Source organism: Rattus norvegicus, chromosome 1 (genome assembly GCF_021556685.1).
Source record: "Rattus norvegicus strain SHRSP/BbbUtx chromosome 1, alternate assembly SHRSP_T2T, whole genome shotgun sequence".
In the NCBI taxonomy this organism is placed as follows: Eukaryota; Metazoa; Chordata; class Mammalia; order Rodentia; family Muridae; genus Rattus; species Rattus norvegicus.
The window spans coordinates 150,783,828-150,809,493 of NC_141534.1; the positions used below are offsets into that span (position 1 = coordinate 150,783,828).

At 45.9% G+C, this 25,666-nt stretch overlaps 1 protein-coding gene across 11 annotated transcripts in view; it reads right to left on the reverse strand.

Moving 5' to 3' along the window:
• The window catches only part of Arnt2 (aryl hydrocarbon receptor nuclear translocator 2), a 161,807-nt gene that overhangs the window by 20,854 nt on the left and 115,287 nt on the right, over nt 1–25,666 (reverse strand). For 9 of the 11 annotated variants that reach the window (XR_015667084.1, NM_012781.4, XM_087629815.1 and 6 more), the window contains 6 exon segments: nt 20,634–20,710; nt 18,848–18,982; nt 17,736–17,810; nt 11,169–11,320; nt 3,045–3,117; nt 2,122–2,245 (listed from right to left, as the gene is read on the reverse strand). Coding sequence is in view for 10 of the 11 variants with exons in the window: in NM_012781.4 (NP_036913.3) it covers nt 2,122–2,245; nt 3,045–3,117; nt 11,169–11,320; nt 17,736–17,810; nt 18,848–18,982; nt 20,634–20,710 (636 nt within the window). In the remaining variant the exon portion in view is untranslated. 11 annotated transcript variants of the gene reach the window in all.

Below are 25,666 nucleotides of genomic sequence, written 5' to 3' on the forward strand. Positions count from 1 at the left end.
CACCTGAAAGAAGGTGATAATTGCGGTCTCTTTCTTATTGGACTATGGTGAGGATTCTGTGTGCTATTATAAGTAAAATGTTTACCGAGGATGGTGCTGGGAAAAACCAAATAGCTTACACATTTGTTTTCATTCATTACAAATGAAAAAACTGAGGCATTGCTTGTCCCAGGTCATAGGACAGCAAGGGAGGAACCAACTTGAATCCAATCCAGTGTGCCTTCCCCGACCTGATCACCAGGGATACCTCAGATTGACTGGCCAGGGCAGCTGGAAAGTGTTGCCTGACTTCCCAGCAGGGTCTCAGACTGAGCACCTCATGAGACAGGAAACACTCACCTATGCTACAATGAGTCACCCAGGACACAGAAAGGTGAGGTCTGCTCAATCATGTCACCTGCAGAAAAAGGCTAAGAGGGCTCAGGTCACGGGCAGAGTATCAAGATCTCACACACGAAGGAAGCTGCTTTTGGTAGTGACATGAGAAGCAGGGATCCAATGTGAATGGATGCAGCCTCCATACAGCAGTGTGCACCCCTCCCTTGGCTCCATGTGTACCATGTGACCCTGGAGTATCATGACGCCCACATGTCTCAATTATATAATCACACTCAAAACAGTGGGAGGAAGGGGGTCAAGGCTGGATACAAGGCAGTGACTGTGCCACATGTGTGCCCTCCCAGAGCCCAGCTTGCCAGGCAGGTGTGAGCAGTACTGGGCTGTTGATGATCAAGCCCATGGGCCTGGGACTGGGAGACAACACAGGAACCAAATATCCTTTTCCCATCCCTCGGGCTTTAAAGAAAGTCATTGTCATATTGCAGCTATGGGGCCTCCTGAAGGAACAGGAGCTCAATCCCTAGTCTAATTTCAAGCCTTGAGAGTGGGTGGACATAAATAGCAAGGCTCAAATGAGGAGGAGACGAGGCTAGAACTGACAGGGTAAAGGAGACTCAGGATGCCATCTTGTCTATAAATAGAATCCCCAAAGGCTGGGGGTGTCGCTTAGTGGTAGAGCTCTGCCTAGTGTGTCCATTCGCCAGCACCACACAAGTGACAGACACATAGACAATCCACTACTACTATAAAAGGCAAGTTATTTTTTTCTCATGTGTTTTGGTGGTAAGTAATAAACACATTGCTGTTCTGTGCTCACACAGTACTTATAAGTTTATATATGTATATGCCCACATGCAATCATATACATGTGCATATTAATGTGTATAAATTATTTAGTCTTCTAAATCTTTCCCCACCTTATTGTTTTCACCTACTTGATTGGCTGAAAATGAAGGAAGGCATCCTGAGCTCCACCTACTTTGATTTTGTCAGTTTCTTCACACCACGACCTGAGATTGGTTGTCACTGGTGATGAGGTAGGGACAGGAATAGAGAATCTGTCCTGACTCCTGTATGGGTTCTTTTTATGCCTGTGGCAGTGACATTACATTGTGCTGTGACTACATTGGCTTTTCTGTGTTTCAGAGTTCATGGTATGCCTGGGTTTGACAAGCATCTTCATCACTTGCCCCTGAGGGTTGAATAGTTCACCCCGTTTGTTTGATTATGTTGAATTTTGACAGCATGTTAATTGGAGGGTTATCGACCTGTAGTCCTTGGAGATCATCTTGACTTATCAGGCTTGATATTCTTATTTTCTTGCCATTTACTTTATTTTCCCTCTGATTTGTGCAAACACACACACACACACACACACACACACACACACACACACACACGCAATTTTCTAACTTTCCTTTCTAACCCAGAATCAAAACAACTCTCTTCGCCTGTAAATTGTTTTCTTAGGTACTTTTGTTACAGTGCTGAAGTCTAACCAGTGACTAAGGCATTGGGTAATGGATCAGATTAGCTGCTCTGACCCTTTACATTTTAGAGACGAGATGCCACAGCCTGAGATTGTCACTGGTGGTGAGACAGGGATGGGAATACAGAGAATCTGTTCTGACTCCTGTATGGGTTCTTTCTATGCCTGTGGCAATGACATAAAAAATCAACTTACTTGCCCTCTCTCTCTAGGGTGCTATTTCCAGGTAGTCCACAAACAACTGTAAACCTTGCACCGTAAAGCTCACAGCCACTTACTGTTAGCACACTTACATGCACTGATGCCTGCAAACATCTCAGCAAAACGAGGGTCTCTCTCTTGGGAGAAGATCGCATCTGCCTTTTCCACAGGCTTCCCTGCCTCATGAACACCAGTGGGTAGGTTGGGTACCGGGACCTGTTTGCACATAAAACACAGCAGCAATCCACACATAAGGCACATAGGGTTTCTAGGAGTTACCTGCTGTCCCTCCACATAGTCCCTCTAGGTGGAAGAGTTAGCATTTCAAAGCTTCTTTGTTCTTGCAAGCTTGGGAGTGTATCCAGGAAGCTCAAAGGCACCTGGGTTGGGGGGGTGTGAACTAAGTGTCGTAGGCATATCATTGCAGCTACAGTGACACTCTCTTGGGGATAAATGAAAAAGGACCAAGCTACTGTAAACATCAGGAAGAGAACCTAAAGGTTAGTTTGGGAAGAAGGTCAGATACCCATGTCAACTGCCCCATGCCATTTTTTCTGATGGTCAGCTGTCAGAAGCATGGACAAACAAAGGAGAGAAGAGGGACCAGAAGAGATAAGAGAAGGAAAGGACACAGTATGACAGAAACAGACACATTAAGGCACGGGGCAAAGATGAGAGAGGTGGCTAGCAGGTCAGAGAATCTACACCCAGAGCCTGCTTTTGTTGGCTTCTGTGTGAGAGCCTGGGGCCCACCCTGCAATTTCCCTCTGTCCCCTAGAGATGCTCAGTGCTGGCTAACCATTGCTCACCACTGCTCACTACCTACATTCTGCCTCTTGTAGCTCACTTCAGGAAGGAGGAACGACTGTAGGGAAGCAGGGGTCGAGCTCCATTAGCACCCCAAGGCTGAATGGAGCTGAGTGTCTTGGGATGGGGGGAGGGTGTCAAGTTCTGGGGTGAGTTTAATTCTCAGTCCTCTGAGTGTCAACCAGAAAAGAACTTCCCAGAAATTCACCTGAGACAAGTCATATGATGACAGCCCGTCTCGCTGGTGTACCTCCAGCTCTGCCTGCTGCTGCTGAAGTTGCCTGTGAAACAAGAAGTCAACACAGGTGTAAGGAACGGAAAGGCGAGAGGCAATGGGGTTGAGGTAGGGGAGAAACCCAAGCTCCTCAGAGTCAAGCTAAGTAGCCTGATCTCTATAGAGCACTAAAAGGCTTTTATTTTTGTTTTACTCCAACCCCTGCACTTCAGGTTTTGACTTCTACACAAACTGTTGAAAACGTAAGGAAAATAAGTGTGTGTCCTGGCGTATGTGCATGCAGAGACCGGAGGTTGGCATCAGGAGTTTTTCCTCATTTGTTTTCCATCTTCTTCTCTGAGCTCACTGATTGGCTAGAATGGCTTGCTAATGAGCTCCAGGCATCCACCTGCCTCCACCCCAGCAGCTCCATGGTCATGCTAAGCTGTTTGCATGGAAGTTGAGACTCCAAACTCAGGATCTCATGCTTGTTCCGTGCTTTACCCATGGAGCCATTTTCTCAGCCTTCAAATTTTATTTCTGAGACTGGGTCTTCGCATGCATCCTGGACAGGTCTGGATCTCTTGATCCTCCTGCCTCAGCTCTCCAGGAACCACCATGCCTGGATCAAATAAGGAGCTTCAGCAAATGACTTTGTTTTATGCAGGGTGAAAAAAAAAACCCAGTACTAGAATTCTTTTCTAAGCACTTGAGGACAGCAGCCTGTTCAGCACTTGAGCAGAGCTGCAGGTTGTAGCTGCCCACCTGCCGTCGGGGCGCACATCTTATTCATGCCTCAGAATTTTTATGGTGGTTACTTCATCCACATGCTAATATCAAGAAGCTGGAGCTCAAAGCTAGGGTTAGGTCAGAGGTGTCCTGTTACAGCAGAGCAGGATTTGACTTCAGGATTGAGTCCAAGCTGCTTGGCTCCTCCTACTCTGCCAGAATGTTCTGAGGGGTGGGGTGTGTGTGTGGGGAAAAAAGGTGAGAGAGAAAACTGGTGCTTCAAGTTTTAAAGTAGGGAGACTGGGTTGCTTTCAGGGAACAGTGAAGCCACGAAGAAGGTAGAGGGTAAGGTCCTCAGTTCTAGATACCCCAGTAAAGAGATGCTGCAGGAGGACCTGCTGAGCGGCTGCTTTTGAATCAAACCCAGAAGTCTATTCAGTGAACTATGTGGAGGCAAAGAAAACAGCTATGCCCAAGTCATGTTCTGATGACTCAGACCCCCCCGCCCCCCAAGATTCCTGCTCTGGTGGAGCTGGGTCTCCAGGGAAGGTCAGATGAGAAGACTGAGGTACCAGGGACCAAAGGACCTGGCCATTTACTGTGGTACAAGAGCCCAGGAACAAAGGCAAGGATGGAATCAGGAGCATGTGCTGTACCTCCAGGCAGTGCGCACCTCTGCCTGTCATATCAGCAAAGCGGAGCATTGATGATGATGATGATGATGATGATGATGATGATGATGATGATGACGATGATGATGATGATAGATTTCAAAACATTTAAAAAGAGGGCTAGAATATCTCAGAGTTATGTGAGTGCATGCATGAAACTATGGGCTCAATTTCCAGCATGACATAAAAGCAGTCATGGTGGCCCATGCCTGTAATCCCAGCACTAGACTTGTGAAGGCAACAGATCCAGTAGTTTAAAGTTATATTCAAGGCCAGCCTGGGCAACCTGAGACCCTTTCTTAATTTTTTTTCTTAAAAAGAATTGATATAATCGTTACTGTCAAAGAAAAACCGTGTCCTTCCTTGTTTGTACTCCATTATCTGCTGTTTCCTGTTCCCTGCACCTTAGGGAAGCACGATGGCTCACTGGCAGGCTAATATCTGAATGGAAGACTGATCACCAGTAGTTGGCTGGCACTTTACATCTTTACAGTATATGGCTATCAATTATCAGATAAAGGAGAGGACGCTCAGCAAGTTTAAGTGCTGCTCCTAGCTAGAACGCAGCACAGAACGGATCCCAATCTAATTCTGCAGGGCTGTGGACCCTGTATTCTTCCCTCTGCCCAGAATAAACACCCTCCATGTCCCAGGGCTCTGGGGAGACTGGAGGGGTTGGTCTGGTGCTGCTATGTATTCAAATGCTAAATCTGTACCCCAGTAAACTCTGTTGCCCCAAGATGAATGACTTTTCATGTACATCAGCTTTCGTTGTGCAAATCTTGCACTCAAATTATCCATGATCGGTTAATAAAAGTTGCTGACAGCCTATAGCTGAGCAGAAGTGAGGTAGGCAGGACAAAGGTTCCTGGGCTTGGGGTGTAAGGTAGGGACCATGAAGGAGAGCGAGGAGAGGAGGAAGAAGGAAGTCACCATGGGTAATACGGGTCATGAGCATGTGTCTGTGAGGGCTAGCCTGATGAAGCAAGAGCAGTGCAAATGAAACATATGGCGAGTAATACATTGGGGTTCAAGACATGAAAGCAGACAAATAGTGTAGAGGGTTGATATCTGCCCAGCTCTGGTTCTTTAAAGCTTATTATAATTCTAGGGGTCTCTGTGTCCTTTATTTGGGTAGTAGCTGGTTAAAAAGTAACTGTTGCCGCATTAATTTCAGGTATTAGTTATTAACTGCAGAATGTTTAAGTCACACTACACCAAGACCTCCACTGGGGCAGAGGGGGAAGTGTGCTAGAACTCTAGGCACATTCAGTTCTGGTTCTCCTCTGAGGGACAGGAAAAGGGTCAAGATGCTCCCTGGGGTTGGAGCCTGTAACTAGAAGAGTCTCAGTTCCACCTTGCCTGCCTGGATCGCAGAAGGACAGAAGAAGATGGTGTCTTTGTGTCCAGCCTTCACTGAAGGCTGATGCCTCCTGGGCATACAACCGTCTGCCTCCTTTTGCATACATCTCTTCTCTTCTCTTTCCACCTACTATCAGGCAGGTAATTGTGACTAACTATCACTGAGTATATGTGATCATTGACCAGTTGGGCTTTGGGCATGGTGGGGCTTTAAACCCATGTTTGTACTCACACATATGTATGTATGCATGTACGTGTGCATACATGCACGCACACACATGCCTACCCTCACATGGACACATACATATTCACCCACCCCTTCATGTACATACACATAAGTGCACACATGTAGACATGGGTGTAGGTACACATCAAGAACTTGTGCCATGAGAACCTGAGACAACGTCAGACTAGTGCTATTTTAATATCTATCAGAGGCTTGGCCTAAGGATAACTGCACGTCAATTCTCCCCTGAAGAGAGATGGGAAGGGAATGTTCAGGATGGGCGGATACGGAAAGGACAGTCTGGTTTCTCATAGTATCAAATCCCAAGACCTGGCCCAGCTCAGCAGTGTGCACCCGCGTGTTGCATCAGTCTGTTTTTCTGGGCTTCCATCTGTGTGGAAGGAACAGGAAGAAGTCAGAGGTGACAAAGAGCCTTTTCAACAGCTTAGCACAAATGCTAAACACCCAATGCTTGCTTAACTTCTTCAGGAAGTTGCTTTTGGATGCTCGTAGCTGAAGGCTACTGAGCAAGCAACTCCTTGCTCCCCGCCCCACCCCCAGCCCCAGCACAGGGCACAGGAGGGTCTAACTAGCTGGAGTACTGCTGACAAAGCTGACAAAACTCAAGGAAGGTCTGTGCGCTCACATGCGTGGTCAGCACCGCCCTCTACCGTCCACAGCCAGCTTTTCCGCCTTGCCACCAAACACCTGGTTTAGAAAACTGATATGTGTTGCTATTGTAGCTGCTGCAGGTGTCCCAGGGCTTTTCTGATCCACACGACTTACAGGAGCTGCTGAGAATGACTGACTTGAGGCAGCAAAAGGCCTGCCCCTGAACAAAATGCTTTTCTGTCTCAACAATACTGTCTGGCTTTCAGAAAAGAAGGTCAACCCAGTCAGCCGGGGCTGGCTTGCAGAGGAGAGTGACTGCTTCTATGCCTCTCCTTTGTCAGGGCTGCCTTCTGGGGGTGTTCCTCAGGTTCTGGGGGTTTTGTTTGTCCTCTTCTTCCTCTGTATCTGTCCACTGTCTTCCGTCTACCTCTACCCATGATTTCATGGTTTTGAAGCTCAAAGCTTATGATCCTTGGACTGGGTCTCCCCTTAAAGCAAGAAGGTAATGCAAGCACCTTGCCTGCCCTAGGCCATGGCAGTCATGATGGTCAGGAGATATCAGCTTCATTAGCTGTGACAAGACATGTGACTCTGATGGCAGAAAGAATGTAACCAAAGACTAGAAAACTGCAATGATGACAGACTGAAAAGCCCCCAACCATCTCCAACAAGGATCCTAGGTCTGCTCTGCTCACCCAAATCTAGAAAGCTGCTGATTGCCCAGCCAGGGAACTGTTCTTGTAGAGGGGTGGCTCTGACATGCTTTGTAAGTAGCTAACCATGAGGGAGGATTTAGTGACGGGGAGATTTAGGAAGGTTGACAGTGAGTGCATAGGTGACACCCTCAAGAACAGCCTAATTCACAGGAATTCAGCAGCCTCAGAGCCCTTGCTGAGCACAGGGCTGTGTGCACAACCACATGTTGAGAAGGAACAAAGAGGGATGAGGGGCAGAGGAGGCAGGATCCAGACTGGAAGTGGCTTTCCCTAAGATCCAAAAGGGAATGGTTCTAGAATCGTGTCCAGGACTCTGAATAGTTGGCTTGTTTGTCTATTTCCACCACTTCTTGGCTAGGCAGCCTGAATTGGCAGGTGTGAGGCCATACTGGGAGAGATAAGCCTAGGGGCAGAGATCTGGCTTGCACAGGTGCTAGGCAGGTCAGAGCTATCATTGCCCTTCTTCTGCCAAGGACCTGGCACCCCTAGCTCGTAAGCACCTGAGAAACCTGCACATAACCCTCTATACCTTGAACACAGTCCTCCCTAGCCCCGTGCATCTGGCTCTACTCCCATTTCTCAATCTTCCTTCTTTTCAGCAGTCCTAGGATCAGATTTGGGTGTGGCACTCATGGGCACGTCTCTGGTCCCTGGGTAAAGAGAACATCTCTTCCACATTGTGGGATTGACGGGGGGAAATGGAATACCCTCCATTTGATTGAACCCTCAAGATGTGATAGGCCCATCATTTTACCCATCTGGATCTATGGCTTCTCACATTTGTTCTTTCCCATTTACAGTTTGACCAGCAGATGGGGCAGAAGACAAATCCAGTTGTACCAAGTACACAGGGACAGAAAATGTCTAGAATGAGAGCTGGTCCAGGAGGCAGTTGACAGAGTGGTATCTGGGAGCAAGAGTTTGTGTGTCCCAGATGGTGTGATCGAAGCTGTTGGACTGGTGTGAACGCTGGGCTGTAAGGGACGGGGGCAAGCTGAATGGTAGCAGTAGCTCAGCGAGGCCAGTTCAGAAGGATGCTCTGACAGAGGGATGTGGCAGGTTCTTAGAAGGATCCCCTGGTGTCAGGAGATGAGGAAGAGAAGGCCATGGGTTTCAGGACCAACCTTGACTGAACCCGAGGAATGGAGATTGGGAGTTCCAGTGGCCATGAGTGGCAGATACAAGGGCAGTCTTCAGTATGCCTGTCTCATTCCATACCGTCTGCCACCCTAGGCATAGCTTCCATGTGCCTAGTGGGCACCTTTGTGCCCAAATGTTTATGTGTGTTGGTTCCTTGCTGGGTATGAATATCCCTTGCTTACACCAGGGTTACACCTGATACCATACCATAAGTGTGTTGTATTGTAAAACACAAAGGCACCACTATCCCCCATCCATGGCATCAAGCTTAGTGATGGCTGTTTCCTTGCATGGCTGTATGGCTGAGTTGAGCTGCCTCTCTCTGTCACAGCTTAGCATCCGTGAGCTTCTTCTAGTATGTTGCTAGCCCAAGGAATGAGCACATTCACAATCCAAAGTATGGTTCTCTTAGAATGTGCATCACTTTCACAGCACAGTAGAGTCAGATTATAGCTGGAGTACTACTCAGCTATTAAAACAACGACTTCATGTAATCCTTAGGCAAATGGATGGAACTAGAAAATATTGTCCTGAGTGAAGTAACCTAGTCACAAAAGAACACACATGATATGCACTCATTGATAAGTGGTTATTAGCCCAAAAGCTCCGAATACTCAAGATACAATTTACAGACCACATGAAGCTCAAGAAGAAGAAAGACCAAAGTGTGTACGCTTCAGGCCTTCTTACAAGAGGAAACAAAATACTCACAGAAGGAAATACAAAGTGTGGAGCAGAGACTGAATGAAGGAAAGGCCATCCAGAGACTGCCCCACCTGGGGATCCATCCCACATACAGTCACCAAACCCAGACACTACTGCAGATGCCAAGAAGTGCATGCTGACAGGAGCCTGATATAGTTGTCTCCTGAGAGGCTCTGCCAGAGCCTGACAGGGGTCCCCAATGGAGGAGTTAGAGGACTGAAGGAACTGAAGGGGTTTGCAACCCCATAGGAAGAACAACAGTATCAACCAACCAGACTCCTCAGAGATCCCAGACACTAAACCACCAGCCAAAGAGTGCACATGGAGGGACCCATGGCTCCAGCCACATATGTAGCAGAGGATGGCCTTGTTGGGCATCAATGGGAAGAGAGGCCCTTTAGTCCTGTGAAAGCTCGATGTCTCAGTGTAGGGGAATGCCAGGGTGGGAAGGCTGGAAGGGGTGGCTTGGTATGTGGGGGGGTACACCCTCATAGAAGCAGGGGGAAGGGGGATAGGATAGGAAGTTTCCCAAGGGAGATCCAGGAAAGAGGATAACATTTGAAATGTAAATAAAGAAAATATCCAATAAAGAAAAAAGAAAAAAAGAAGATGCTACTATTATGTGATGACCATCTTCTCAGGGACATGAAATCTCTGGAGTGGAGCAGGCCTGAAAGTAAGAAACAAATCCTACCAACCATCCAACCCACACAAGTTCCTACAGTGTTGTGAAATCTAGTGGCTATTCTTTGTGAAGAATATTCAAAAATAAAACAAAATGTAGAAAAGATTCAAAGTATCTGTTGTTTATAAAATAATTGCACCAACACATAAGAGTTTGCTATAAACATCTAAGATCAAAATTAGATATGTTTTTAAAAATGTCAAATTACAGCAAATGGAGAAGCAGGGAGACCTCTGTGACTTCTAGGCCAGCCCTGTGTACACACACAGTGTGCACTAGGTTAGCCAGGGCTACAAAGTGAGATCCTGTATTTAAAGAAAAAGTCTCCAGATAGTGTAATGGAAACACCTGGCATCACAGTTCTGTACTTCCTCCATGTTTGATCTGAAGAGGCACGATCTGTCCACAGTCATGATCCCAATGGCAGGCACTGTGCCCACGAGTCTGACCTACAGACCTAAGCCTAACTCCAGAAAGGAGGAGCCATGGGCTGGGGAGATTACACAGTATTAAAGCAGGGCAAGCAGTGCTTACTCCTTAGCACACATGTACATCATCTAGGCTCGGCAGTGCTTATGTGATCCCTCAGAAGCAAGAGTCAGAGCCTAGCCAAACCCAGGAGCTCCAAGTTCAGTGAAAGACTCGATCTCAAAAAGTAAGGTGGAGCAACTGAGGAGGACGTTAGCTGTCACCCTTTGGCTTCCACATAGTTGCACATGTCTGTATACACACAAAAAAGGGGGACCATGTCACAGAAAAGGAAGTGAAGGGTAAGAGAGGAAGTGACTTACATGAGATCACAAGACCAGGAACTGGCATGGCGGAGATGAGAACTCAGGTTTACCTGTCAGGTCCGTGGATATGGAATGTACACAAAAGGCAGGGCTCCCAGGCTGGGAGCACGGCGGGTACTTCCAGCCTTAGGTGCTGCTTGACCTTGGCCTGAGTATCAAGAAGCACAGTCCACTTCTACCCACTAGCTTCAGCAGGACCAGACCAGGCACAGTGGCTACCACAACAAGATGAGGAAGTAGGTACTTCTCTGCTTGACTTAATGTCCAGAGGAAAAGAATGGAATGGAGGCCGTGGTACCCTGACCTGACTGACCATGGGAGGGATGCATGCCATTGTAACAGAAACCCAGAGTCTCCCTTTGTCTTGCCCCTTCACCCCATAAGGGTTTCGGGTTGCAGCTAGATCCTATGGGGAGAAGGGAGCCTCAAGCAAATCATTCATATGTGAATAATCAGCAGAAGGGAGGGCTGCACGTACTTGACGTTGGTGTTGGTGCAGATGACATACTCGATCTCATCAGAGTAGGGGTTCTGGAAGGTGAAGCTGCTGGTGCGGATCAACAGCCACTCCCGGTTCTTGGTGCGGAACCTGTACATGACCGACAGCACTTGGCCCTTCAGTTTAACCACCTGCAAAAACATTTGGACAAGGAAGTCAGCAGGAGGAGGAAGAGAGAACAGCAAGGCAATGTGGCCAGCTGCTGAAAAGGTCAACGGAACCAGAGAACAGGGTGCTGCTGCAGCCAACAGCAGTAAAAGGGAGCCCTGAGAGAAAGAGTGACAGGTAGCGAGCAGCTAAGCGCATACTTCCACCTGCTTCCGCCCTCGGCTCACTCTGCCTTCCCATGTGAGAGACCAGTGACAGTCAGTGTTTCTAATTTAGTGGCTACAAATCAGATGGAGAGCATCCCATACGCACACAGTGCCGGGCATAGAACAGCACCAACAATGTAAGAGTAGCGCTCGCTCTCTCTCTCTCACGCTCTCTCTCTCTCTCTCTCTCTCTCTCTCTCTCTCTCTCTCTCTCTCCCCTCCCTCCCTCCCTCCCTCCCTCCCTCCCTCCCTCCCTCCCTCCCTCCCTCCCTCCCTTCCTTCCTTCCTTCCTTCCTTCCGTTTTTTCCCCCCTTGGGCATTAGGTGCTCTGGGGCTGAGTGCTAGCTGCACATCTATAATGCCTCATGGACTTATTTCTTAGATGGACTTAATTCACATAAAAATTTTAACCTCTGTTTGACATTGTAAAATGGATTCAATAAACTCTCAGGAAGGAGGTGAAATAAAATGGTAATCTGTATGCATTATTTATTTGAATGTATTGATCTGCCATTGCTTTCATGTTGCAGTATGGTTTCCAGCATACTTTCACGGACACCTGGAAAGGTGGCTTCACTATTTCCAGATGACATTACCAGGATGCAAAGATTAATAAATCCTCTAAGAAAAGACAGCTCTAGTGGCAAAGAGGAACAAGACCTGTGATCTTATGTGCAAGTTACAAGCTTATCTCTCTGGGGATAGCTTGTTTGTTTGTTTCCCCTCCGTTCAGTCATACAATACAGAGGTATATAGACACCCACCCACTGGCAGCTGGAAGCATCCAGGTATTGGTCTCACTGAAGAGAAAGAAGTGGGAGATGGAGAAGCTATCGGAATGACTTAACAGACCTTGCCTGGATGTGTTTGCCCCCAAGAGCAAGATAAGGCAAGCAGAAGTCCTTCTTGTAGGCATGCACAGTCTTAGACCCTGGGAATGTAAGTCTTCAGTCTTTGTGGCTGTGGTTGCAGATGGGTTATTGACAAGAATAGGGCCTGACTCTTGAGCAGGCAAGGTCGGACTCCTCCTAACATCATTGTTTGCAGCCTCCTTCCCACGAGGAGTTTGGAGTCTCTACCATACTATACGTAGCCTGGGGACATGGTGAGCTGAGCTTCACACAGTCCAGCCCAGTGTCTTGCACACAGTAGCACTTAGAGCACACCTCATTAGCTGGCTACATAGCCCTGAAGCAGACAGGTGATTTCTCCCACACTGCCCCTGGGGAAACCAGGCACAGCCACACTGCAGAGTATCAGACAAGGCCTTCTTGGGGGAATATCCAAGAGAAGAAAACAAACGAACAAAAAAACAGGAAAGCTGGAAGAGGACAGAGGTCTTCTTTGTTACCACCTAGAAGGAGGCTTATGGGATGAAGTGAAGCTGGCCTACTTAGAGGATGTTGCCTTATAGACGGTTGGTCCCTGTCTTAGTCACGTTCTATTGCTGTGAACAGACACCATAGGACTTGCTTACAGTTTCAGAAGCTTAGTCCATTATTATTGTGGCATAGCACATGGCAGTAGGCAGGCGTGGTGCTGGAGAAATAGCTGAAGGCTACATTTTGATCCATAAGCAGAGATGGGGGAGGGTAAGGGGAGAGGGAGAGGTTGGGGTAGGGGAAGATGGGAAAAGGGGCAGAGAAGGAAAGAAGGAAAGAGGGAGACAGGGAAAGAGACTGTGCTTGGCTTGGGCTTTTGAAACCTTAAAGCCCACTCCCAATGACACACTTTCTCCAACAAGGCCACATCTATTCCAACAAGGCCACATCTCCTAATCCTTCTCAAACTACCATGTCCTATATGGGCCTATGGGGGCCATTCTTATTTAAGCTACATTAGTCCCTTAACTGGGACCGGCCTCTTTCCTCACAGGGGCCAGAAGTCAAAGTTACATCTTCTCAGGTCAGTAGCCTGAAGTACTCCCTTGGTGCACAGCACAAATAAACCCATGTGTTCTGTCCTGAGTGTGTGTACCTTCTGTTTCTTCCAACAGAAACAACTAAGGGGGTATGAGAGATTTTCACTGTGTTTCACAGACTAGAAGTAGAACCTACCTGTATATGGGGTATGGTATTCAGGGTAGAGAACAGAGAAAGCGGGAGAGGGTGCCAGCCCTGCTCCTCCAGGCCATGAGTCAGCTCAGCAGAATAATGTGTTTTAGAAATGTGTTTTCAGCTTCAGAGCTGAAAGATTCCCTACCAAGGCTTTGTACTCATAGGAAGGGATATGCATGGTCTGACTCCTTGATTTCCCAATCTTAAATGCCTGTTCCCATTGCCAAAGTGAATGTTCTGTTCCAAAGTACAGGTCACCTTGCAGGGGCTAGAGAGATGTGTGATAACTACAACCCACAGAATTGGCTACAAACCCACAATCAAATGTCAGCGGCCACTAGGAGGGCTAGGAAGTTGAGGCCTATTGTTGAGGTCCTGACCTGAATGAAGGATTCCAGAAGGGGAAAGAAGTTTAGGGAAGAGTTGGAGGGTAGGCATAATGCTGGCAAATGAGATTCCTGGCTCTCATTATAGAAAGCACAGCACAACAACTGTGCATAGGCAAGAAAGCCAAGGAGTGATGGGGGACTGAACTGTGCATGTAAGTAGGGCTGGTAAGACGACCCAGGTCTAACTAAGCTCGGAGTGATGCATCCTATTGTGCTTCACTCAAGTGTGGAGCTAGTAATACAGGAGGCTGCTAAGATCCTAAGCCCTAGCTTAGCCTGGCTCTTCATGAAAACAGCTGTCATGGTTATGTATCGCCATCAGTTACAATCATTACCATCACCTTACTCATCACCATCATTATGGTCTTAGTGTTCTCTGGCTGTGAGGAGACACCTGACCACACAACTCTTAGAAAGGAAAGCATTTAAGTGGCTGAGGTTTAGTCCATTATCATCATGGCTTGAGCATGGTGGCACACATGGTGCAGGAGATTAGCTGAGAGTTCTACCTTTGGATCCACAGGCAGCAGGCAGAGAGACCCTGGGCCTGATTCAAGCATTGGAAACTTCAAAGCCTATCCCGATTGACATACTTCCTTCAACAGGCTACACCTACTCCAATAAGGCCACACCTCCTAATCCTTGTCAAAGACTGCCACTCCCTTCAATAATCCAAATATACGAATCTACGGGGAGCATTTCTATTCAAAACACCACAGTTACTGAATCACCATCATCTCCTGCATTACTATTATAACCACTGCCACCACAGTTATTGTCATCCTCACAGTAATGACTACTACCATCACAATCACTGTTATCACCATCATGATGACATCACAATCACCATCATAATCATTACACCACCATTATCACCATCATCATTTTCAGTCATTATTACCATCACAATTATTCATAACTATCACAGTCAAAGCCATCAATACCATCACAGTCATTGCCATTGTTATCAATATTACCATTACTACCACCAACAACATTATTGATGACCACTAACCATCATCATTACCAACACCTGCCACCCATCCTGCCCTTGGTCATAACAGCAAGACTAGGGCCTCCAGAGCATACACTTACATCTCACCTGGGCTTCACCCTATCCCATGTCACATTTGACTATGCAAACTACATATGCCACAAGAACCTGGCAGGTTTGAATAGAAAAAGAAATTAAACTTCTCATTTTACCCTAGTAGCCTGTTTCAATGACTTGTTCCAGCTACCTCATCCCTTAGTGAAAGGGAAACCAGGGTTGTGGCATCAGAGGTGGGAGCCTTGGCACAGGTCCAGGACACATGGACAGCAGCAACTGTAGAGCCACAAAGACATCCCAAGGCACACCCAGACTTGGCCTGAGTTTGTGTTCTTTGGGCACTGGCCACCAACAATGAAGGGGGACCAATGTTGATAAAGGGAAGTGGTTTGTTCTTGAGAAAGCTGAGTCAGCCCTTGAACTCTTGTTTTAAACAAAGGCACTGAACTGCTCAGACAGGAAGCCCATAGAACACACACTAGTTCTGAGTTTAGTGTGGTGTCAGTGTACCTTCCCAGGGGCCAGGAAAAATATCTGCTCCCAGAATTCCTTTCTCATCAATTTGCCAAGAAGTCAAAATGGAAGAGAGTAACATTGGGTAGGCTTCTACTTCATGCCCATTCTTTCTGTTTAGACATGTTCAATGATGATGGCAGTGGTGGTGGATGACACTCAAAACTTTCTTAGTCCCAATGTCTACAGGAAAAACATGGTGACAGTATTCATGGGGTAGGGTTGGGGATTCCATGGGGAAACACATGAAGAAGGATCTGGATAGATTTACATCCTTTCACTCATCAAATGTGACACAAAGCATCCTGGTAAAGTCTTAACATTCTGATTTCACAATTTCCCCATATGGGAGCCACATGCTGTAAGTTCTGATCTACTTAGGTATCTTGGTTCAAATCTACCCTCATGAAGATGGCGAGCACAAGTACAGGCCTGGGGTCTGCCCACAGTAAAGCCAGGTTTCAGTAAAGGAGGCCAAAAGAGAGGAAGTAAACAAAGGAAAAGACATATGATATGGTAAAGGAGAAACAAGGGACAGAGGAGGATGGGACCTCTTTAGTCACTGGTAAGATCTCATAGATGACATGGTTTGAAAGATATTGGTCATGTGAAGAGTAGAGGACAGTATTACAGCCAGGGAATAGCTCAGACATGGTCAAAAGATGGGAAAGAGAATGTTCAAGAAACAGAGAGAAGGCCAATGTGACTGAAGAATAGTGTCCAAAGGATGGAACAGGGCTAGGTTTACGTGAAGCCTGAAGTTATGGGAGATTCTTGTACTTAACGCTAAGGATATAAACCATTGCTGGCAAGTTTTAATAAAAACTGTGACTAAACCTAGTATTTATTTTTGCAGACTTGGAGTGACATGATAACAGAAGCACAACAAAGGGTCACCTGCAAAAGTCAGGTAGGTAGAAGAGAGCAGGGAGTCGTTACTTTTGTGAATGTGTACCAGGAAGACCTGTGCTTAAGAGATGATGAACTTCATCCTGAGCAACTGGCTGGGAGTGGTGTGAGGGAGAGGCCACTGAGAGAAGAGGCAGGGTACTGAGATTCCTGGGCTCTCAGATGGAGAGGTAAAGAACTGCCTCATACAAGGCAAGCATGAAGCCAGAGGGCCAGTTCTCTGTAGACAGGGAGGCCTTCCATTGGCTGGGCCTGAGATACGTGCAAAACAAATGCTCAATTAAACTCATATTCCAATGGATGGCAGCATTTTCCTCTCTTGAAAAGTGAGCCATAGGTCTCTTTTCTTATGTTTGTTTTCTCCTTTTCCAGGAGTACAACATAGCCTGGTGGGAAGGATTCTCCCCTCCTTCCAGGCCAGCTGAGGAGGTGACAGGTCTCATTGTTACTTAGCTCCAACTCACCAAAATGTGACACTTTGGCCTTTGCTTCAGTGAGCCTCTCCTGTCTCCTGACCCCACCGTAGGAGCTAACAGTCTTTTCTCATGTGACCCAGGCTATGGACCTCTCCAAGAGTGTTGCACTATTATGGTGGCCACTCTGCCAGGCTCCCTCTCGCTCACTATTCCTGTCTGGATTATGTTCTCCTTAAATTGTCTCCCATGTCTAATTCCCGCAGGTCCTGCATAGCTCTGGAGGTCCTTGCTCACTTTCACGGTCTTCTGACTTACCCTTGTTTTCATTTATTTGCATACCTGGGCTTCCCAAGTGACCCTTTAGAGCATTGTTCTGCTTATGTAGTCAAAGGAATTGCTACTTACTTTCATGGATCCTGGGAGAGAACTGAGGCCCTATAGCATGACACAGGCCCCAGACTTGGCCTGGCTGGTCTCACTTCCTGCCACTGCCTCCCTGTCAGTCCTAGGAGCTGCCGGGGATCCTTCTGGTAGGCCACATCAGTATGTGTGCCATGGGAAGCCCCCTCCCTCTGGCATGTTCTCTCATTTCTTTCCCTTTACAACTCATGTCAGCTGATCCCTCCTCTAGGAGCCTCCTCTTCTCCCAAGTCACCCTCTCCAGCCTTGGTGCTTGGGGAAACTCCTCAGAGGCTACCCTCCACTCCTGCCACATAGCAATGAATTTCTCATGTGTCTCATGTGTTCCCTTATGCTTGAAATCTTGCCCAGAATAGCTGGCTGACATTGTAGTACGGCTTGGTGGCTCTCACAGTAGGCCTTCATTCCTCTAGCCCTCCCTCCCCCCCAGGTACCTCACTAGGTAGCAGCAGCAGCCTCCACCGCCATGAACAATACCTGCTGGAAGCTCTCCCGTAGGTGGCTCTGATCCTCAGGGTGGCAGAATTCCAAAATATCTTTTCCCAGAAGGTCCTAAAGAGGACAGACAGCTTTAATAACCCCAAAGTCCACTCTACCCCTTACCCTGGAGACAAAGGTGTTGTTTACACCCTCTCCTCTTGAGCCCACCTCCTCTTGCCTGGCCACCGAAACCCTAAAGATAAAATGATCTTCCTCCTCCTGCAGGCTGAGGAGTTGGCTTCCTTGCGTCCATTCTAAATTTCCCTGGCTCAGTCCTCACTTACTTCTAATTTTGCTTGGGCGCTAGATCAGCAGCTTTACAACACAACTTTATTTCTGTTTGCCTTGGAGAGGCAAACTGCAATCAACATATTTTTAAAAACATCCAAAGAAAGCTCAAGGACAGACATGCGGCCTACGAAAACTAAAACTGTTTAAGTATGGAAACCAGTGGCTGAATGAGGCTATAATAACTGTGCTTGCCTCAAGTCTGTTCATTATTGACCTTCACTTGTCTCTGTGCTCTTTGAAAAGATCCAGCCTTCATCTAAAATTCGTGTGTTTCACCGTGAATAGGAGCAGAATACAAAAAACCATCAAAGAGCAATTTCAAGTGTGCTCTAGGGAAGTGTCTTAAACAGCAAAGGATGTAAGCTATCTCGGTGATGAGAACCTGCATGAGCACATGGTGAAGTGAGCCCAACTCAGCCGCAAAGGGCAGTTCCTCTGTCTCAGGAGCGCCCAGACACTCAGGGGAGCTGCTGCAGGATGCACAGGTCTGTTCAGAAATGCACTGCTGTCAGGGGCCATTGGCTTTCACTTTATTCTATCTGACAGGTCACAGTATACCCCTCAGGTATCTTGACAGTTGTCAGACATACAGAATCTTTGTGAACTGATCTTAACTGCCATCCTTTGTGATGGTGGTGTTGCCTTACAACAAACACTTTGGCTTGTGAAGAGTGTCAGCCTGGTTAAACAGGGAGTCTGTACTCCTCGGCCATTTCTCTGTGGTGTCATTGTGCTGAACCTTTAACAAGTAAGATAAATACCTTTTGAGTGAAGTTAAATCTTTCACCCATATCAGGAGCTCAGGGCTAGCCACTGACCTGGGGCTGGTAGCCAATCACACTGATGCATCTTGGGTCTACAAACGTGATGATCCCATCAGAGTTATGCCGAGACAGGAACTCCGTGGGCACTGACATGCCACTCATGTCCATGCACACAGGAGAGCTGGTCACCTGGAATGGAGGGTTGATAAAGATGCAGATGAGGACGTGGCAAGAATCCACAGAGCTTGAACTCCACACATCCTGCTGTGTCACTGGAAAGATGAGTGTGATGAATTGAATTAATGCCTGGCCGCTTTCTTTACATTTATTAGGCAATGGGAATAAAGAATATTTACAACAAGCTATAGTTCCTCAGGGCACTTGTGATGATAAGAGTTATTGCACACCATGCTGGTAAATGGTTGGAGCTCGGTAAATGTTATCTTCTTCCTCTTTCATTTTCCCCTCTGTAATTGGTGTAGAGACCCGAAAAGTATGTATTTCTGGATTGAATTCACACAGATACTCTTATTTTACACACCTGAGAAGAGGATCTAGTGTTTGTTTTATGTGAATGAAATTGCTTCTCCGTTTGTTTGAAAATGGTCAGACTTAGAAGACCAAGAATGTGAAACACTAGCCTTCTGGACTATCAACTCTGCCTGCCTTCATCAGTTTGGAAAACACTCTATATGTCAAATGAATAAGCCAAGTGACTAGGTGGCTAATGTATACCAGATATCAAAAAAGTGAAACACTCAGCTTTATTTATTTACTGAATGTGTATGAGTGTGTTGCTTGAAGTATATCCATACTCCTATGTGCTTGGTGCCTGAGGATGCCAGAAGGCATCATTCCTCCTGGGATTGGAGTTGCAGACAGATGTGAGTTTCCAGGTGGGTACTGGGAATTGAACCTGGGTCCTCTGGAACAGCAGTCAATTCTAACACCAAGCTAACTCTCCAGCCTCCCATAAATTAGGTTTTTAACAAGACAGGGTCCCTGCTTGAGAGGGTATGCACACACCTTCTGCTACCCACAGCAACAGAGAGCGGATGGAGTTGAGGCGAGAATTCTGTGTTAGAAGAGAGCACAGTGGGAAGCCACAGTCAGTATTAACTAAGGGGACTGGCAGTCATTTAGTTAGATCTCAAGGGATGAGAAGGTAGGAAGTTCACAGACGGAATTATGAAAGCAGGAGGGTAACTAAGAAATACAAGGTAGAAGAAACAGCTTGAAAATACCACAGAGATGGGAAACCATGGGGAGGCTTCATGAAAACGGAAAGATGTGGTTTGGTAGAAGGATGTGGGAAGATGGGGAGAAGGGATGGAGAGGAAGATGGAATGATGAGTTTGGACTTTGTCCCACAAGGCCCTTGGGGGACTTTAAAGGTGGTTGGCAAGGATGTGAGTTCTGGAGGAACTCATCTCTGCAGTGACTGGTGTAAGTGGGGGGGAGGCCTGTTAACCCTCGACACAGAAAGGTCTCTGTGGACTATCCCTTGTGGTACACCTTTTTAAAGTCCAGGTTTTGAGCCAGAGGGAGACACATAACCCCATACATATTGAGTACAGAGGAGTTCCAAATGAAGGGGCATCCAAACTCCGTCTCTGGTGCTGTGTAGTAAACAAGCCCTGATTGAAGGTGAAACAGACAGACTTTTTGAGCTTGCCTTTCACCCAGCACTCTGGAGGCAGAGCCACGTGGATCTCTTGAGGTTGAGGCCAGTCTGGTCAACAAAGTGAGTTCTGGGACAGCCAGGGCTACACAGGAAAACCCTGTCTTGAAAAAACAAGCAAACAAACAAACAAACATACAAGTCAGGCTTTCTGCTCACCTGGAGCCTCCCGATTGCCACAAGGCAATATTTACTGCCTTGTCCAACATCAGCATCTTCTTCGGGTATGCTCATTCCTGAAATGAGACATGTAGCATCATGAACATGCCCAATGTGACTGGCTAAGTGGGGAAAGCACCCACAGATTTCATTCATGCAACTGAAAATGCAGATCCATGGCTGCCACTCAGAGCTGGGACGCTAGCCAGTGACTCAGCAGCCCCGTACTGCTTCCTGTTCCTCTCTGTCTGACAATGCCTCATGATTCCATGATACATCACCATCTGCATCTGTGGATGGATGACACAGAGGCAGTGAAGCAGGGTAAGATGCAAATCATTCATCTCTATGTATGCAGTTTCTCCGAAACATCAGCAAGAAACCTAAATAGGTCCTGTTGATCATGCAAGCAATTCACTTTTTGTTGAATCAAAGGATCAAAGACCATCAGAGGTAGTGCACAACTTGTTAGTTTTGTTTCGTTTTTTGTTTTTTTCCTTTTTCTTGTTTGATTGTTTGAGGCCAGGTCTCACTATGCAGCCTTGGCTCTCCTGGAACTTGCGATGCAAACCAGGCTGGCCTTAAATTTACAGAGATCTTTCTGTCCCTGCTTCCTAAGTGTTGAGATAAAAGTCATGCACCACTGTGTCCATTGGTGCACACTTGTAATCCCGTCACTAAAAGGCAAAATGAGCAGATCTTCTGGGGCTTGATAACTAGCCAGTTTAGATTACTTGCTGAGTTCTAAGCCACTAAGAGACCCTGTCACAAACAAACAGACAAACAAGGTGAATGACAACACCTGAGATGACTCTTTGACCTGCACATACATGTACTTACGGACATGCACACAAACCTGTACCTGTACATACACAAACATCCATGTGTACAGACACACACAGTACATCTTGGAGAACCTCCAGATTAGTTCATGGAGTTATTTCTTCCCTAGTTTCTTTTCAGAACTTCATAGCACTCAGTTGTGCTGATATACCATATTTATCCAACCATCCCTCAGGTGTGAATGGTGAGGAGTTTTTCATGCTGTGCAGTTAGAAGCAATGCAATTCTAGCATGTATGTTTTTTAATCACTGGTATTGTGCCTGAAGGATGGTAGTTCTTTAGAAGTGGGATGGCTGGGTCAAATATAGATATACTTCTGTTTTGTTAAATTCCCTCCAGAAGGACTGTATCAGTTTGCATTCCAGCCACTGATGTCTTTAAGTCTGTTTCTCTATGTTCTTGGCCAACCAAATGTGCTGTCAGTTTTTGTCAGTTTGACAGGTGAGAATAGATGTCTTAATTTGCATGTCAGTAATTATAGTTATGTTTGAGCACTGCTTTATGTTTAGAACTGATTTACATTTTGAGTTTTAATGAATTGTCCGTTCATGTTCTTCCCCATTGTTCTGTTGGATTCTGGTTGTCTATCTCCCAAAGCTGTTTTTTCCAGACAGGTTTTCTATATCCAAAGGTGGCCTCAAACTTGGTAAGTACCTAAGAAGACCTTGAACTTCTTATCTGTTTGTCTCTACTGCCCAAGAGATAGGATTATAGTTGGGTACTATATGCCAAGTCTCACTTTTAAAGGGTTGTCCCTCCAGAGAGGGGTCCTGTAGATGTTCTCCCACATGGTCCTTTGTCTTCTAACGTTGCCTATAAGACTAAGTCTGAGTCACAGTTAGAATGCCATTTCTCATGTGTAGGGTATGAGGTACATATTGATGTTTATCTTCAAGTATGTGACTCTGCAGCTATCCCACTTAAAGACAGTGATTTAAGATACCACTTTCATCTTGCAATAAATCCCGATGCATGCTTAGGTCTATTTATGGACTTCTCCTTCTATTCTACTACCTGAATCCCAGAGGCACTGCCGTGTGTTCTAATATTTGCTAAGGTTTCCCCATAGTGTTTTCTTGGCTACTCTTAAATGCGTTTTTCTACATGAAACTTAGCTAACTTCATAAAATAGTTTGATGACATTATTAATAGGTTTGATTAATGTTATAATTTAGGAGAACAGATGCCTTCATAATGTTGATTCACCACCCAAAGCACAGGGAAACATTTTAATCATGTATTTCAATCTCTTTTATGTTTTTTCAGAAGTGTTCAAAATGTTCCACATATATGTTTGTACTTTTATAATTGTTAAAATTATTCCCTCGTCCATGTTGGGATGTCATCTGGTGTTGTCATTGTGCCTGTCGTGTTTAGGCGACCATACTGTTAAGATTTCATGGGTGTGAAAGAAACACAAAGTGGTTTCCACTAGCTGAGACTGCCACAGCACATTCTCCTACTTCTGAGAAGACTCAAACTTTGGAACGAGCTTACTACTACCCTTCTGGATATTATGTAATTCTAGAAAGTGATGTACGTCTGAGATGCTCCCGGCAGAGGAGAGGAGAGTGAGGATGTGGTCCTGGATAAGGATTGTTGTGTATCATCCATGGCTACAACAGACATTTCTGTGCTCTATCCTTACCTGTGTAGGCTTAGTAAATAAGTATTCACTGAAAAGAGATCTCATGGATGAAACTCCCTGTCATAGATGGAAGATAGTATCTCATAGGAAACATCATGACTTTTTTTTTTTTTTACAATCTTTCTACCACCTTTTCTGCAATATTCCCTGAACCCTGGGTGTAGGGGTTGTGCTGTAGGTGTAGCAATTTGGGATGGTCAACCCACAGTCATTCATTTTCTGCATTTTGACCAACTGTGGGTTTCTTTGATGGTCTTTCCCTGCTGCAAAAAACAAAACAAAACATCTTTGGTGATGGGCGAGTAATACACTTATCTATAGATATAGAGATAGACATGCAGAATCAAGTTAAGAATTATACCAGTTTAGGAACATGGCTGTAGTAGATTTTCCGCTAGGGTCCATGATATCATTCGACACAGGTAATTGGCTAAGTTTACAGTACCAGGCATAAATCTCCTATTGAATGGGTTCTATATCCAATTAAGTGGCTGTTGATTACTCCCAAAATATAAGTGCCACTATTGCACGCTTGGCTATATCCTCTTGTGCTGGTCATTGTTGTCGTTTGCAGGACTTTGAATTATTCTTCATAGGAGGGTTTTATAATAGTTTTAGTTTGATATTTCCAAGTCCAGTGTCTACAGCAATAGGATCTTACCTTCCCTTCACATCCTGGGAGGCAAACAAGGGTAATAGCCTATACTGTTTTTCTAGTCTCTTGGATTCCCTTGAGCAAGTACTCAAGGAGTTTCCATGCTTGGCACTGTTTTGTTTGTTTGGTTTCTTTTGTTGCTTGGTGTGTGTGTGTGTGTGTGTGTGTGTGTGTGTGTGTGTGTGTGTGTGTGAGTGTGTGTTTGTGTGTGTGTGTGTGTGTGTGTGTGTGTGAGAGAGAGAGAGAGAGAGAGAGAGAGAGAGAGAGAGAGAGAGAGAGAGAGAGTCTATGTCTCTTGGAGGAAGCATTATTATTCCAAGCTCCCATCATATTCTCAGCTCTGTGTTGATGGTGTGTGTGCTAATAATACAGTCAAACCCCTTTGGAGAACCCAAAGACAGACAAATAGATGTAAAAACTGTATAATGCTAAGTGCAAAGTGACCACCAGGTCCAGGCAAACGCAGTGGCTGGGAAAAGGTAGTTGCTGACAGAATAGGGCAGGGCTTCTTGGGTTCATTAGTATCAGGATGTATACATGGTAAACTCAGCGGGTTCTTGTGACTGCAGGTGGCACAGATCCAGGGGGATGGAGGGATAATATAACACGGGGTCTGGTGAAGATTCACTTCATCTTCTAAGCCAGCAATTGAAGACTTCGTGCACCCCTGTAGATGGAAGGCCTCTTCTGTAAGAATAAGCCTATATCCACCGGGAATGGCAGCCCAGTAGTTTCAGCTAAGAACACATCTCTTTATTGGCCCAGCAGGCATGTGATGGGCCTTCACTGGAGCCAGGCCTTTTAGTCTTAAGGCAACTGACACTGCTTTTCTTTTCTTTTTACATAATGTACTGGTTTACCTTTATAGACCATACAAGATAAAATGATAGTTTGTGATTGGATTAAGTCAGCAGAAAAGTGATACATGCAAAGAGAAATGAAGGATCAGCACTAGATAATTCTTATAGAGCAAAAACAAAACAAAACAAAACAGCTGAAAAAGAAAGAAAGAAACAAATCAACAGAACAGCATCCCCTCCACTAGGCCATTAACACTCCTTATACTTGGAGAAGCCAGAGGACATCTAAGTGTCAAGCTCCACATGCCTCAAAGAGGAGAGGCATAGGTGCAGTCTTGCACTTAAGTAGACCAGACAATCTGTGGGCTGGAAAACCAGCATAAAGGAGAGTCAAAGGTAAATTCGGGTTAGAAGGCAATGTTAGCAACACACACAGTGATCTGGACACAGTTGTAGCAAGATCTCCTAGAAGTAAATAGGAAAGGCGCAAATTAAATTATCCTGGAGAAAATGAGTCCAAGCCATGAATATGTAATTCAGAGGGAAATACTCAAAATGCCATGTGCCCAGAAAGGACATAGAAGTTTACTACTAAGAAACATTTGATTGAAAATGTCACAGTTCTTCTGAGTTCACACCAAATAACAGACTGATACAGCTTAAAGGATGACAGAAACTTCTAGAGATGTTAGGAAGTGGGGAAAGGACACTATTATCCTCTTCTGGAAGATACTTTGGTGATAGCTCTGTGCATCTGTCACCTTTGTACTACTTCTAGAGCTAACCTTCAGAAAAACCACGATCACCTGCGGTGTGTAGACGTCACAAGCCCCATTAGACTCCCAATAGAGATGGTCATCATGCTCCTAGCTGGAGAATGAACGACTAGTGAAACATCATGTAAAAGAATGGAGCCGTATGAACTACATTTTTAAAAGAAGAGATCTAGCTTTCAGAAAAAGGAGCAGGGCAAAAAGGAGCATTGTTGGCCCAGTCACGCTCTCTTCCTGCTGCCTGAAGATCCAGATGTGGATCTTAAGCCACCTTTCCGGCACCATGTCTGCTTGCACTCAGGATGGACCTGAG